General features: G+C 40.4%; 1 protein-coding gene across 13 annotated transcripts in view; it reads left to right on the forward strand.

The window, feature by feature from the left end:
- Positions 1 to 15,957, forward strand: part of GRM7 (glutamate metabotropic receptor 7) — a 1,171,176-nt gene that overhangs the window by 835,823 nt on the left and 319,396 nt on the right. For all 13 annotated transcript variants that reach the window (XM_045053189.1, XM_045053190.1, XM_045053191.1 and 10 more), the window contains one exon: positions 5,619 to 5,759. In XM_045053189.1, the coding sequence (XP_044909124.1) occupies positions 5,619 to 5,759 (141 nt within the window). The remainder of the gene's footprint in view (positions 1 to 5,618; positions 5,760 to 15,957) is intronic.

Here is a 15,957-nt window from a genome sequence, read left to right on the forward strand (position 1 = left end):
TTAGAATCTTGAATCTTTCACAGACAATTTCATTCCATGTGAATGAAAATGAGTAGAGGGAACCAGTAAGACTTAATTTATCTCTTGCCATGGCCCTGCTGAAGAGAAATAAACAAATTGCTAAGTCCTGAAAGAAATCTGACTCAGCTAAGCTGAGATAAATCAGCAAACATTCACTAAATTGAATAACATCTATTGACTTCTGCTTCTGCTTCTCTCAATTGTCTGAAGGGAGCTCTGTTTTCAGAAATTGTTTTTTGCCCTAGCACGGTCAGCCCATGTCACCAGTTTTACCATTTTGATTAGCTCACCCATTCCAGAACCTGACTGTAGAATTGTTTTGCTCTTCAACCTGTTGAATTGTCTGTCCAGTTGCCTAGTGGAAATGATATTTGATGTAGTTTGGTGATAGGTCATTTATTAGAGAGGGAAAAGAGGTGGCATAATACTGGACTACAGAAATGCTCTATAGCCACAGTTCTCAGTCTTTAGAATGTGAGAATCTCTGGGGTGCCTGGGTGACTCAGTTGGTTGATCAATGGACTCTTGATTTCAGCTCAGGTCATGATCTCATGGTTTATAGGATTGAGCCCTGCATCAGACTTTGTGCTGACAACGCAGAGCCTGCTTGGGATTCTCTCTCTCTGCCCTTCCCCCACTCATGTGCACATGGACACATGCTCTGTCTCTCTCTCTCTCAAAATAAACATTACAAAAAGAATACGAGAATGTCCTGGTGAACTTGAAGGGAAAGTAACAGGGCTGACCTACCTCCATGAGCCTGATCTCTGTTTCTTCATCAGCTCTCCAGATTGTGATGCCCACCAAAATCTGAGTCACTACTTTATGTATGGAAGTCAAAAACTGGGGTCTAGAAGCAGGCTAATTTGGGTCCAGATTTCTCTCTCAGCCTTAGTTTTTACCTCAAAAGTGGAGATATGGTTAGTACCTACTTCTTAGGATTTATGTGACACTGATAGAGGAAATGGATATGAATGCTTATTATTTTTATAACTATTAGTGCAATTCTCTATGACTAAATAGAAATCTGACAAAGATTTTGATGTCTACTCACAAGAATAACTTACTCATATTTATTCATTCATTACATAAATGTTTATGCCATTGGTTTATTAGAATTCTTGTGGCAATTCTAGACAGCATATACATAGAAGATGGTTCATTTATATTTGTTGATTTTAAGGCCTCATCATCCTGGGAGATTTTGTAATGCGAAATGCTTCAGTATTCTTATGACAAAGCACATGTTGTTCCATCTGAATAAATGTCTAATCTCTGTCCTCCCCCCACTTCCAGTTAAAACATATTTTTCCCTTTTCTCATATGCATTTACTTCCCCAGCAAGCCCTCTTTGACACTCTAAGATATTTCTCTCTGTTTGCATGTGTGTTGCAATTTTATATTTATTTAAATGATACTTTTCAAATTCCATCTTCCCTATCAGGCTAACTAACATTCTGATTTATCAATCTGATAAAACCCATGTATGTTTTTTTTTTTTATTTTTTTTTCAACGTTTATTTATTTTTGGGCCAGAGAGAGACAGAGCATGAACGGGGGACGGGCAGAGAGAGAGGGAGACACAGAATCGGAAACAGGCTCCAGGCTCTGAGCCATCAGCCCAGAGCCTGACGCGGGGCTCGAACTCACGGACCGCGAGATCGTGACCTGGCTGAAGTCGGACGCTTAACCGACTGCGCCACCCAGGCGCCCCATGTTTTAACCCAACATTTGTGAGTGTAGAGAATTGTGCCTGTCACAGAGTTAAGTGCTCAGGAGATTATAATGGATGGGTGTGGTTATTTTACAACCAACAGTTACCATTTTACTCCACACAATGCTGAGAACTTGACAAATAATAGCTCATATAATGCTTGTAAAAGCACGAAATTAGGTATTAATTTTAATCCTGTAATTAATTTTAATATGTAAAAAAACAGATTAGGAAACAGAGATATAGAATAGCTGAGTCATCTGTTCAAGGTCATACAAGTGGAAAATGGGAGTTGTTGGTGTCAGACTCACACAGTGTGTCTCTGATGTCTACATTCATCTGTACATTATATGACTTCCTGGAAGGAAGTATGGCTCTCATATGGCGTGGCTGTTGAGGTCTTCAGGAAACCACTCAAAAGTGAATATATGCTGAGTTACTACTTGGGGGCTCTGAGTGTCCCCATCAGGAGCCATGGACCTTCAGAAGAGGTAATGAAGACACAGGGCTATTTCAGGTTACCTTTTGAGCAGCACTAAGACACAGCAGCCAGATTGAAATTCCAGGCTGGAGAGCCCAGCATGGTAACAGGACATACAGGTGAGGAACAAAGCTTTGGAGCTTTGGAGGCTGCAGAGGGGCCCAGAGCAGCAATGCTCAGGAATATAAAGACACAGCAAGCACACCAAGAAAATTCACCAGCAACTGATACAGCATGTTCTATCCTCCTGGGCCATCTGCAGGCTATAGGATGGCAAGGCAAAGCTCCTGCCATACTGAGCCAGGTACTGAGCAAAAGTTTCAACTATAGAAGCAAAGCAAAGACCCTCTCATCTAAACCAAGGCATAAATTTGAGGCTGAGAGGGTGACAATACTGAGATACTATAAATCGAGCTGGAACTGCTCAAGTCCCACCCACTGAAGTTTAGGATTTACTCAATCATCCTGCTTCTCAAAGTATGGGCAGGAAGCATGAGTATCAGCTGGGGCTTGTTAAAAATGCAGCATTTTTTGCCCCACCCCAGACCTCCTCAATGAGAACCTGCATCTTAGGAGATACTCAGGCAATTCATATATACGTGCATCTGAGAAGCAAGAGCAGTTCTCAACTTACAGGTGAGGTACGCATCAGGCCCACAGAGAGGAGGAGCAGGGGGAAGGGGGAGGAGGAAGTTAAGTACCAGCCATATATATATGAGAAGGAAGGAGGGGGGTTTTGGTTCAGAAATGTTGTCCCTTCTCCGTTTTCTGCTGTGTTGTGTACAGACAGCCCTCACAGTGCTTGCTTGCGTTCCCAAAGTCTGTTGATTCTCACTCAGAACAGAGGGAGGTTTTGACAGCTGCTTTCCTTTCTTTCTCCTTTTAAATGTTCCACAATCACCTACCTGCGCATTAGCCACACATAGTCCTTCTTTCTTCAACGGGCTTTTTCATTTCCAGAAGACACAGGATTCAGAGAGAGGCGTTTTGAACCGGTAGACATTTTCAACAATTGGGTTTTCTCTAAAGATGTTTTCTTCTGAGCTGGGCAGGTATGTATCTTTGCTAGAGTTTGAGCCATTTTGGTACTTTCTATTCTGAGGCTGGTTGGAATTCAGAGCTGTGGCATGTGGCCGAAGGATTTACTTCTGAAGCTTCTACGTGTTCTGTTGAAGGCACTTCTTCCTGAGGTGTGTGTTGTTTTGGTGTTGCACAGAGAGAGGCTCAAGGTGCTGTGATAAAGAAAGAGTGTTTTAGTTGTTTGACTACATTAAAAAAACGACCTCAGATGTTACTGGTTTAACAAACAACCACAGTTGTGCAAGGAGAGCTGGTCTCGGCTAAGTGGTTCTTCTATTGCAGTCAGCTGGAAGGCTGGAAGGGCCAAAGGAGTTCTGCTGAGCAGGGTGGAGACTGGTTGGGCTTCTTCCACATGATCTGCCATCCTCCTGTTAAATGTATTCGAGCACAGCAGCAGGCTTCCAAGAAAGAGAATTCCACAAAAACAAGCTTCAGTAGGCACAGGGTTTCCCAGCGTCTGCTTGTGCTGCACCTGTCAGTGTCCCCCGGACAGGGACACAGTGCCTAAGAGGCAGACTGTACATGGGTATGAAACCCCAGAAGTATGTTCCAATCCGGGGCCATTTCCACAGTCTACCACTGTTGATTAACTTGTTTGGTTTGTTTGTTTGTTTCAGGCCGGGTGGGGTTGGGAGGAGGACAAGGGGCAAAAATAGTGAAAAAAGTGAAAGCTAGTCACCAGTCACCATATATGAGTGTGTATATGTACATACATGACTGCATGCACACATTTAGTGTTCTGGGAAACAGGCGGGACTCTTCTATTTTCCCCCCAAAGATTCTCCTTTGTTTAGAAATATTAGGTTACTCTATGTAATTAGGTTACTCTATGTAAGTTGTCTGGAGGCAGGGTTGTGGGAGAGAAGCTAAGCAGAAGGAGGATTTTCAGGCAAATAGTGTAATCAGTATTGCTATTAGAATGCAATCACATACTGTAGCCAGATTAGTTTCAAATCAGTTAAGGGAGTGGCTATAAAAGGACAGTTAGCCAGCATATACTGACAACAGCCTGGAAAGTGACCTAAGGAATGTCAAATATTCTTTATTTTCCTCAAAATATTATGTAATCTCTTGTGCTTTGTTTTTCTCTTTACTCTTTGTTATTTACTTGTTTCAATTTTTCCATTTATAGTAGGTTTAATATATGTCAGGCCATGAATTTGGTGCTGGCCACGTAGTGATAGAGTTAACCTGATATACTTCTCTCAGGGAGTTTAGAGTCTGGGGCTCCCCCCCCCCCATGGCCTTAAAGGGAACACAGTGATTTAAAGAATGTGAAAACAAGTCTATTTCCTGTGGTTGTTAACCTTGAACTGTAAGTTTCCAATGTCTTCCCACAACTACAAAAAAGATGCTGGGAGGGAAGGAGGTAGTGTTGTCCTTACTTCTACAGGAAGATTAGGATGAGGAAGGCATGGATTTGCTTATGTTCCCCTGAGTTGAAGACATTAGTGGAGCTGGTCCTCAGGCCTACCCTTGTGTTATTGAATCTTGTCTGATCACTATAAGACCTTGTGGCTCCGTTGGAACATTTAAGGCTGCACTACTAAAGAGATAGAAATTCTCTGCAGACATGGCCTCTTGAGTTTCTGTTCCTCACACACATCAGTTCACTCAGTGAATAGCACTGAGCTTTATGTTAGACTGCCACTTACTTAGGGCCTTTGCAGAAACTTTGATTTTTATTAAAACATCAATTATATAATGGGACATTGCTAAATGAAAAGAGGGCTTAAAATGATACTCACCGGTCAGTAAGATCACATAATCAGAGATGCAGGATGGCCTAATGGTTGACCTTGGGCATGCTTTTATTTCATCTGAACCTCTATTTTCTCATCAGCAAAGTGGGAAGGATAGTAGTTGCTTATAGGTTGTTGAGATGAATAAAAGAATCCAAGAATAAAAGAAGCACAGAATCCTATCCACAGTAAGCCCCGAAATGATCAATTATTATCTTGATGATTATGAAGATGCTTTGTCCATAGTCTAGCATCACTAGAGATAGAAGGTTTGTTGTGTCATTGCTAAGGTCTGTGATGCAGATTTCACTGTAGCAATGTCATTTGTAGGCCACATGTCTGCCTGACAGATTGAACTAGGGATTTAGCCATAGGTTAGCACTGGAATTCTCTTTCTTTCTTTCTTTCTTTCTTTCTTTCTTTCTTTCTTTCTTTCTTTCTTTCTTTCTTTCTCTTTTAATCGACATCCAAAAGCATCCAGTCTACTAAAACAAAAGAAAACCATCACTTGTTTTTTTTTATTTCCCAATGTTCCAGCAGTGGCCCACAAGCAATGACCTTCTCATTTAACTTTCTTCAGGGTTTGATGCCTATTTTACGTCACGCACACTTGAAAACAACAGAAGAAACGTATGGTTTGCTGAATACTGGGAGGAAAACTTCAACTGCAAGTTGACAATTAGTGGGTCAAAGAAAGAAGACACAGATCGCAAATGCACAGGTAATTTCATTCTCATTGTCCTTCTCCGGTTACTCTACATGGCCAGCATTGAAATGTCTGCATAGCTGACAGAAGGAAGCTTGGCTGGAGACAAATTGAAAAAGTAAATTGAATTTTACTAGATTGTTCAGAAAATGGAACAGGAGCATAGGTCTTACAGGACAAGAGAAGTACAGACAAAATTGTATTCTTTTCTGCCTGTCCATCTAGCAGGAATTGACATGTTCATTGATTCTTGGAATTCAAAAGGGTCATGTTGCTTTGAATGCTCTCAGTGATAAATATTAGTTCATGTTTTAGCCAGGAGTATGAAGTCATCTTCACAAAGACAAAATCTGGTGAATATCTTATCAGCACCGGATTTAATGGTTATCATGGACTGTACTGTGTTTTTGATTAAAGAAACAAAATACTTGGTTTTAGAGTAATGAGAATTGCACTGGATTTCCATAACATCCAAGTTAATGAGTCATCTGCTATTGAAAATACACTTCAAAATATTTAGGGGTGCATCTGGCTGGCTCATTCAGTACAGCATGTGACTCTTGCTATTGGGGTCATGAGTTCAAGCCCCACATTGGGCATAGAGTTTACTTAAAAAACAACAACAACAAAACTTCCGGCAACCTCATAGGGAAACTTGCGTAATTATTCCAAACTTAAAAACGTGTATGGAATGCCTGGGTGGCTCAGTCAGTTAAACTTCTGCCTGGAGCTCAAGTCATGATCTGACAGTTTGTGAGTTCAAACTCCGCATTAGGCTCTGGGCAGTTAGCACAGAGCCCACTTCAGATCCTTTGTCTTCCTCTCTCTCTCTGCCCCTCCCCCACTCATGCTTGCTCTCTCTCTCTGTCTCTCTCTCTCAAAATAAACATTAAAAAAGTGTGTATGCCATGCATATATATGTATATACATGAGGTAGTCATAAAACAAAATTATTCACTGATGCATTCACAAATATTTATTGAGCAACTCCTTCCTGTTGAGCACAATACTAGGCACCATGATGTGATGGTAAGCAAGCCAAGTAAAGACCCAGCTTTCATGTTGTTCGGGGGATAGTGGGGGAAGATTGACATTATTCCAGTCATCTCTCAGTGAATACATAATTACAAGTTGCAGTAAGTGTCCTGAGGGCTATATGGGCATAGAACCAAGAAATTTCCCTTGTATTGAGGGCAGAAGCTATCTCAAAAGACCTCCTTGAAGAGTGAGTAGGTATTCGCTAGTTAGGAAAGGGTAAGGACAGATAGGAGAATTTCTTATAGAAGAATAACATGGCAAAGAGCTTATAGCAGTAGCAATTATGGTACCTCAGAGTATAGGAAAAACAAATACCTGACAGAAGTACAGTTAATAGGACAAATGTGTGAGCTGAGGCTGCTAGTGTAGACATGTGGAAAAGGAATAAGCCACATGGGGACATATATGGAATTTGGTCTTTCCCCTAAGAGTACTGGAAACTGGGGGTGGGTTGGAGGAAGGGGAGGAGATAGGAATTGGGGGGTGCAAGGGGTTACAGAAGCATGTGATGTATTCTACTATCTTATCACCTGGCTGTATATCACATGTCAATACCCAATTTCATACTTCAGTACCCTTTATCATTTGTAGTGATGATCTTGAAATACCACAAAACCCTAAAATGTTTTTCTGTATAATCTAGAAAAGCACACTCAGGTTGGATACACTAATGTTTAGTTTGTGGGTCTTTGAATATTGGTCATCCAGATACTGTAGACTGACACATTCAACAAACACCTATTAATGAGGAATAATGCAGGTGAACCATGGTCCTAAAAACATCATAAATGGTGTGAGGATGCTTAAGTTTAGGTCTTTTCTTCAAAGTGTTTTTGTGAAGGAAAGATAAAAAACAGTGATATGAGTAAAAATAATACAAAATCAACATATTGGATGATTAGATAAATAACTCAGTAAATTACAATACCAGCTTAACCATTCTCTAGACCATTATGTGTAACAACAGTGTTTTCAGAAGTATGATCTTTATAATATTGTAGGGAAAAAAGAAAAAAAAATTATTTCAATGTTGACTAGACCTGGGTGAAACAAAGCTCTCAAGAGGAAAGTTAAAAAATTCATTAGACATCTGCATAATTTGTCTATATGACAAGCAACATCCAAGTGTACTAGAAGAATCTAGATGATTGATGACAGTTTTTTGGTTTCTTCTGACATTTTGCGTTCTGTAGAGTCTGGAAGGTAGATTATCTTACGCCCATTAGGGCTGTTCTAAGGCCAAGCCCCATGCTCTTAGTGTTTTAACAGTGCTGTTTTATTTGTAGTCACATTTTCATGCTAATTGTCAAGAATTGCAGTTAATAAAAATAAGCCCATTATCCTTTTTCAAAAATGAATATGGAAGAGTTTTTCATATCCCACTCCTTCCATGTGACAAATCTCTGATCACATTTACTAAATTACCTGTGACCCCAAATTATTTAAATAATGTCCTTGCTCTCTTTCCTTCCTTACCACTTTCACAGTTGTTAGATTTGCTGTATTGAGTGGAGACAAATACTATTACCATCGTTGTGTCTCTTATTCCCGTTATTGGATTTGAATACATGGGTGGTTGTGTGTTTCCTTCTTGTACTGCCTTTCCTAAATCCAACTAAACCCATATTTTGCTTTGGAAGTATTCACAAAATACTGTTTACAAAATTGTGGCCTTTAGCAACAGTTGACCCTTAAACAATTTGTGTTGGAACTTCCGGGGTCCATTTAAACAGATTGTTTTCAACAAAGACAGTACTATAAATGTTTTTTTCTCTTATGATTTTCTTAATAACATTTTCTTTTCTCTAGCTTACTTTATTAGAATATAGTATATAATATCTATGACCTACAAAATATGTGTTAATTGACTATGTTATTGGTAAGACTTTACAACAGTAGGCTATTAGTAAAGTTTTGAGGGAGTCCAAAGTTAAAGGAGGATTTTTGACCACGCAGGGGATTGGAACCCTAACTATGCACATTGTTCAAGACTCAACTGTATGCTTCAACTAGGAAATGGAATAATGTGAGGAAAAGTATGCTGAGATTAGCTAGACTTAGAGGGAAGGAAGAGATGGAGAGAAGTGACAGATGGAATTGTATTGATAAGAGTTCTTGAAACCATGATGTGAAATTAAGTTTTAATAATGGAAAAGAATGGGTAAGAGAGGGAAGTGTGGATGGGCTTAAGGATGTGGGTGATGAAAGGGAAAGCTGCTTTGGTAACAAGGTTTTGAAACACTAGAAGAATGGGTACACTGGAAAGAAATATCCAGATGAAGAAGCAGGCTGAGTAGTCTGGCATTGCAGACAGTGAGTCTGGCTCCAGGCAGTGTAGATAGTGCATGTTCTGAGAACTGCAGAAAACAGCCCACCTCACAGATTTTTATCTATGACTGGGCTCTGCTAAAGAATAAGAAAGTCTTGGGGCCCCTGGGTGGCTCCGTCACTTGAGCCTCTGAGTCATGATCTTGGAGTTCGTGGGTTCAAGCCCCACATTGGGCTCTGTGCTGACAGCTCAGAGCCTGATCCCTGCTTCAGATTCTGTGTCTCCCTTTCTCTCTGCCCCTCCCCACTCATACTCTGTCTCCGTCAAAAATGAATAAACGTTAAAATTTTTTTTAAAAAACAAAGAGGAATAAGAAAGTCTTAAAATACCCCTAGGATTTAGGCACACATTAAAATGCCAACTTGTTTTTCTATATTTTTTTTACATAGTCTCTTTAGCCATAATGATGAGCCATAATAATTCCATATTAGCCTTAAGTAGACAATGAATGAATCAATCATCTGACCAGACAAACTTTGAGGATGAGATATGGGTCCCATACTATTTGGAGAGAGCAAATACCTGTGGTAACAGAATTGCAGTGGGATCTGAAAGGCCAAGGTGGTAAATGTCATGAAAGGAAGAATGATCGATGAAAAAATGATATATTATTAAACTATGTACACTTCATAATTTAACTGGGAGCTAGATGTGCATGAATTCTTGTAGAAATTTACCTGAACAACCAGGCGATTCTTACTCTTATAAATTATCTATATGCGTTTAAAGTCTACTTCAGACAAGGAAAGCTATCGTGTTGTTCAGTATTTTAAGAACATTCAACTTTGCCTGATAAACCAATTCCTAGTTCTCTCAACCTTAAAAGCTAGTCATTCTTCATCCCACCTTCACTGGTGATTGCTTAATTTTCACTGATACAGATTAATACTTGCCAGCAACCCATCCTGCTCATGGCTGATCTTACCTGCCATCCCCCAAGGGCACATGAGTTAAGTTTACTGGTGGTTTAAGCTTTCATAGAAAACACAAACTCTAACAAATACGACGGCGTTTCATAGTAGCCACACATTTTGTCATGGAGCTGGTGCTACCTATACACAAAATAAAATAAGTATCCTTCTAGATAATTTTAGTAAAAAGTGAGTTCTTCTGGATACTTTAAAGAATAAAATAAGTCCTTCTGGGTACTTCCAGAAGTATACTTCTAGCCTATTTGTTGTCTGGGGACAGAAAGATTAGATGTCATTTTCTTTCTTGAGCTTCCCCATTCCCACCCCACTGGCTACATGTGTTTACCCTTAATACCAGCTAGTATATTGTTGACACAAAGACCAGTTTAAATTATGATATTTTGGGGAATGACATGTTTTTATGGGGATAACAAGGTTAAGGAAAGAAGGAAAAGTATACAGGTGGTGATAATTCTGAAAAAGACATTGAGGCCATCTTGGAGTCCAGAAAATCACTCTGTTGAAGAAACCAGAGTTTCGGGCATGAAGGAGGCCTGGGTTTGTGTTCCAGAGCTATTTCCCAATGCTCCTGTGAGAGGTTGGACATTGTTTAATTTTCCAAAGCCTTTTCTCATCTTTGAAATGGGAATAATAAAACTTTAATTCCAACTTTAATGGTATCAATTACCTGTTTGGGGCTGAATGCAGTTGCTTGTGAGGGTTTCATAAAGATCCTATTGTCATATGTTAGTGCTATAGAAAATCAGGGTGAATATCAAATTCTTCCAGGAAAATAAAACCAGGGAATTGAATAAGCAAAGTAGATACAGGAGCTTTTCATTGGGATACACCGTGCATAGCAATATAATAGGGTATCAAAAGTTGATAGGCAGCATGCAACTTCCTTTTCTGAATGGAATGTGAAACTCAGGGTTTAAAGAATTTCAGTGCCATAATGTAGAGTATGTGTCTAAGCATCGCTGGGCCTTGGACTGACTGACCCCCCCCCCACCCCATGGACCAACTTTTGTACCATTTTCTCTCTGACATGCTAGATCTTTATGTGGTTTGTAGCATCTCTAAGGTCTTTGCTCTGAAACCCATTTTTTAAGCTCAGAAGGATGTTTTGAGAACCTGAATGTGCTTGCCTATTGCAGCCCATAAAAATTACCACTCTGTCATATCTTAGGACTTACACAGAACATTTGTCTGACTAATATTACTGTTCTGCCAACTGCCACTTTGTGGACACTGATTCATCAGAGTTACCTCTTAACTGAACAGAAGGAACTCAGTATTTAGAAATCTATCATCCCATGAAGAGACAATTTGACTTTCAAAGATTTGTTTTCCTTTTGAGATGACAGAGGATGAATAAATTGATGATTTTTTTAAATAAAAAGCCATTGTTTTCCATTGCTAGTGCTTAGAAATCACAATTCAATTTTGATTGGAGTGCTTAATCAGTCAATGTTTACTGTGGAAAGAGATCAGAGGCTTAAGAGCATACTCTGGTAAATGTTCACATTTTGGGAGAATCCTTAAATTATCTTTATCTGGACACCTCCCTTGTCAAAACTAAATAGTTTAAGTAAAGGTCACTTTCTTTGTGGGGCCGAAAAAGTCTTTTAAGAAATGCTGTTAATGAATAAACCATATTTTTCTCAAGGCTTCCTTCATTTCACATGGGACCCAGGCCCATCAGAGCCTATATAATTTAACAAGTCTGTCAAGACAAAGGAATAACACTTAAGTAAGTCAAGTGCTTTGAGAATCTATGTGCAGAAAGAATTTATGACTAATTAATTTTCCTGCCGTTTTATCTTATTCTGAATTGACCTTTAATTGTTATATAGATGTTATATTGCAGCACCTAATTTACTCAGCATGATTGTGGAATCCACGTCAAAATGTTAAAGATAATGTCTAACCATTTGGTTCTCGGACTTTTTGAAGTCCTTTTGATGAGAAGCAAATTAAAATACATTTTTATACCTTTGTGCTTTTTAAATACAACTTCAAGGCAGATTAATTATGATTGAGTCTGCATGTAGCAGCCATTAGAGAATCCTGTGTTAATATGTTCTTCATTAATTTTTGTATTCTGACTTATCTCTAGAAATGAAAACATTTGTTGATGTTTCTCTTGCTACCATCACCCTTAAGTTTGCCTCTACCTCCCTTGTTAATGGCTGGTTCCTATCATTGTGGGAACTGGAACTGTATGAGTCGAATTAATATGAATTTTTATTTATTAATTTATTCATTTAAAAATAAATGTTAAATAAGTATCGAATATCTGAGAATCACCACAGAAAGGCTCAGGTGTTCTTGTTTTGCACTGGTTTCAACCAGTGTTGTCAATGGACCAGTCCTTGTGGTTTTTATTATGTTTTTGGAAGAACTGCTTCTGCAACAACATCAGGAAACCTTGAAAAAAGTATAGGTTTATTCTTATGAGACCTTGAGATTACACAGTGGGGTGGTGGGTGTAGAGAGAAAATACTCAGGATCCTGTGGTTCTACTTTAATTGAGATTCAGGGTGGGGCCCATAGTTTGATTGGCTTATTCTTTGTTGGTGAATTTAAAAAGAAATAGTGAGAGGGGCACCTGGGTGGCTCAGTTAAACTTTCCACTTGGGCTCACCTCATGATCTCACAGTTCCTGAGTTTGAGTCCCAAGTGTGGTGCTTCACTGACAGTGTGGTACCTGCTTCAGGTTCCCTGTCTCCTTGTCCCTCTGCCCCTCCCCTGTTTGCACTTTGTCTCTCTCTGAAATAAATAAATAAACAAACATTAAAAAAAAAAAAACTTAATAGTGAGAATTTAAAATGCAGAAAGAGAAAAGGAAAGTGGCCCAAACTGTTAGTTATTGAAACCAACCAAGATCTAAAATAAAGGAGCCTCACTTGGGGAAGGTCATCAGGACTCTTGATCTGTTACTGTGGCTGGCAATGTATGAATTGAAGATAGCTCTCTTTGTAAAGGATGCCTTTGCAATCATTGCTTTTGTCAGGCACTTGAATTACAAAAAAGAGAAGAAAAGAAGGGAAGAAAAGAAGGAAAGAAGGACAGAAAAACTTTCAGGGCTTACACTACAATCCAATCCACCCTGTGATGCCAAAGCCTGAAAGTTAATGATGAGGACATTAACTTCTTGGGTAGCTGATAAGCTGAAAGTCAGGGGTAGGCACATTGTAACCCAGAGAGTACACATCAAAATAGGATTATAGTAGTAAACCCAATAATAATTATAGAGGCAGTAGTCTGCAATCTAGTCTGTAACCATTGTCTCAAACAAGGAGGGTTCAGCCATGGAAATAGGTCTATAATCTCAGTGGTGCACCCTGATAATATGTTCAAAGATTTGAGTAATACTGGGAAATATTTTATCACCTTGGGCCATCTGGTGTAAGTAGGTTTGAACCTGTTCTGAATTAGTAGATGATTCTGATATGCCCCGATTCGAGAGACCCCCCGAAAACAAACCACCAGAGTCTAGAGCCAAAGCCAAGCGGCAAGGGTCATTTATTGCAGGTTCGAACCCGGTCCTCCACTCACTCGTTGCCGGTGACGCAAGAGGCCCCGAGCAAGGATCTTACAGCTTCTTTTATAGACAGGCACAAACAAGTTAGGGATTTTTTTGAGGTTACAGAGTTGTTATAGGCTGACATTTAAATTTGAATGCTCAGCAGAACTTGATTGGTTCCCGCCTTTATTTCAAACCATTCAGCAGAACTTGATTGGTTCTCGCCTTTATGTCAGACTACGACTGGGTGTGCCCTGGCTGGTTTTGGGAACGGTGGGGGAGGGGAAAGATCTTTTCTTTGCAGTTGTGAGTACATCTGGTAACTTTTCTCTTAGCCTCTCATTCCCCCCTCTCTTTGGTGCCTTAAGAGCCAATCTTGGATCTTAGGTGTCTGACTCAAAGGTTTTGGTAATGACGGGTTGGTATTGGGTCCTAAGGACCATCAGTTGGATCGTGTTAACTCGGTCTTTAATAAAGGCAACTAGTTTATTAATAATATAAGGCCCGAGGGTGAGGAGGAGAAGGAGGAGTATAAGGGGTCCCGCTAGAGCAGAAAGCAGGGTGGCCAGCCATGGGGACTGATTGAACCAAGACCCAAACCAGCCTTGTTGTTCTCGTTCACGCTTCCGTTTGGCCAGGACTTCTCTAACTTTAGCCATGGACTCTCGGACTACACCAGTGTGGTCAGCATAAAAACAACATTCTTCTCTTAAGGCTGCACATAGACCTCCCTGTTGGAGGAAGACTAGATCTAGCCCCCTTTGGTTCTGTAGGACTACTTTCAGAAAGGGAGGTCAGAGATTTTTCGAGGTGCGAGATTGAGTCCTCAAGTCTGGCTATATCCTCATCAATGGCTGTCCTTAGGCTATTGAACCCTCGGTGCTGAATGGCTAGTGATGAGATCCCTGTTCCTGCCCCTATGGCACCGAGGCCAAATAAGGTGGCCAAGGTTATGGCCGTAAAGTTTCCCGTTTTGTTCTTATTGACTCTCTTGCTTCCATCTCTTCTGTCCACAGATCATATATAACATTTTCTCGGTGGTAAATAACCCTTGGAAATATTAATATCATGATACAAAATTCCGGTGACAAATTAAAAACATCCCTGCTAACACATGGGGTGAGCCCTGTCTTAGAACAAATCCACCAGCTGTCAGGAGCTGGAATCATCCATTTACATTCACCTATAGGGCGACTAGTCTGGGCACAGAGCTGGATATGGCTAGAGGGGACCTTTCCTATACAAGTCCCACTGCCAGTGACCGCCTGCAGTGTGAGGCTGGGGCCCTTTCGATTCCACTTGCAAGCTGCTGGTGAATCTTCGTCTGACTGTGAAAAAGGGGCAGCTAGTCCTACGGCTTCGTAGAAGGGGGGGTTTATATCATAACATAGCCAGCAGGCCCTTGTTGCTTCAGGGTCCGATCGGTTTAAGGCCTCATACGCTGCTGTTAGTAATTTCCATTGGGAGTCTATACCTTCTGGGATAGACTCGTCTCTCTATTTTTTTCTTAATTTTTTAATACCTGATTTGGCCCTACCGGTTGTACACGAGGAGAGACTTTTAATTTTATTTGAATGGCAGTCCCAAGGAGGGGATATTGATATAAATAGAGTCCCCAAGTGAGTCCTGAGACCCACTGCCTGTCCTTTTTCCCCTCCTCTGTAAATCTCACACGAATAAGGTTACAGTTTTCATCATACCTGGTGCAGGTACATGGTTGGACATAGGATATTTCAATAAATTGGGGTTTTACTTCCCACTTCCATTCCCCATCATTGAAGGTGACACAACTCCAGGCTGCGCAATAGAGGTTTTCAAACCCCCTACATGTGTGCCTCATGGCCCCCGTCCTAAATCCCGGACATGCATAAAATCCATTTCTACTTATTGTTACCCTCCTTTGCAGTTGCCTCCATTTACCTCCTTCCATTTCTTTTAATGGACTAATTTTTTCTAGATTAAAATATAAATCTGGCCACCAGGTATTTAATGGGGCAGTTCCTAGGGTTTTGTTGTAGACTTCATGAGTCTCTAAATTAGTAATTTCCCATGTCAAATTATAGGGGCCAGGGGAGTTTGAATTTACAGACAGAATTTGCAGAACAATCAAGAGAAGGGTAAGTACCATAGTTACAGCTCAGTCTGTTGGCAGCGTAGGGTCAATTTCAAAGGATTGTCCTTAGTCCGATCAACAGTCCGGGTTGTCTTTGAAGGTCCGATAAGGTCTGAGAATGGGTCCACTGGTTTGGCGTGGGCAAAATGGATCCAGGTGGCAATTCCATCTACTTTGATGGCAGTAGGCATTGTCAGGATGACCTGGAAAGGTCCTTTCCACCTGGGCTCCAGAGTTCCCTGTCGATGACGTTTGACGAGGACCCAATCCCCTGGCCGGAATTGATGTGGAAT

This window comes from Felis catus, chromosome A2 (genome assembly GCF_018350175.1).
Source record: "Felis catus isolate Fca126 chromosome A2, F.catus_Fca126_mat1.0, whole genome shotgun sequence".
NCBI lineage: Eukaryota > Metazoa > Chordata > Mammalia > Carnivora > Felidae > Felis > Felis catus.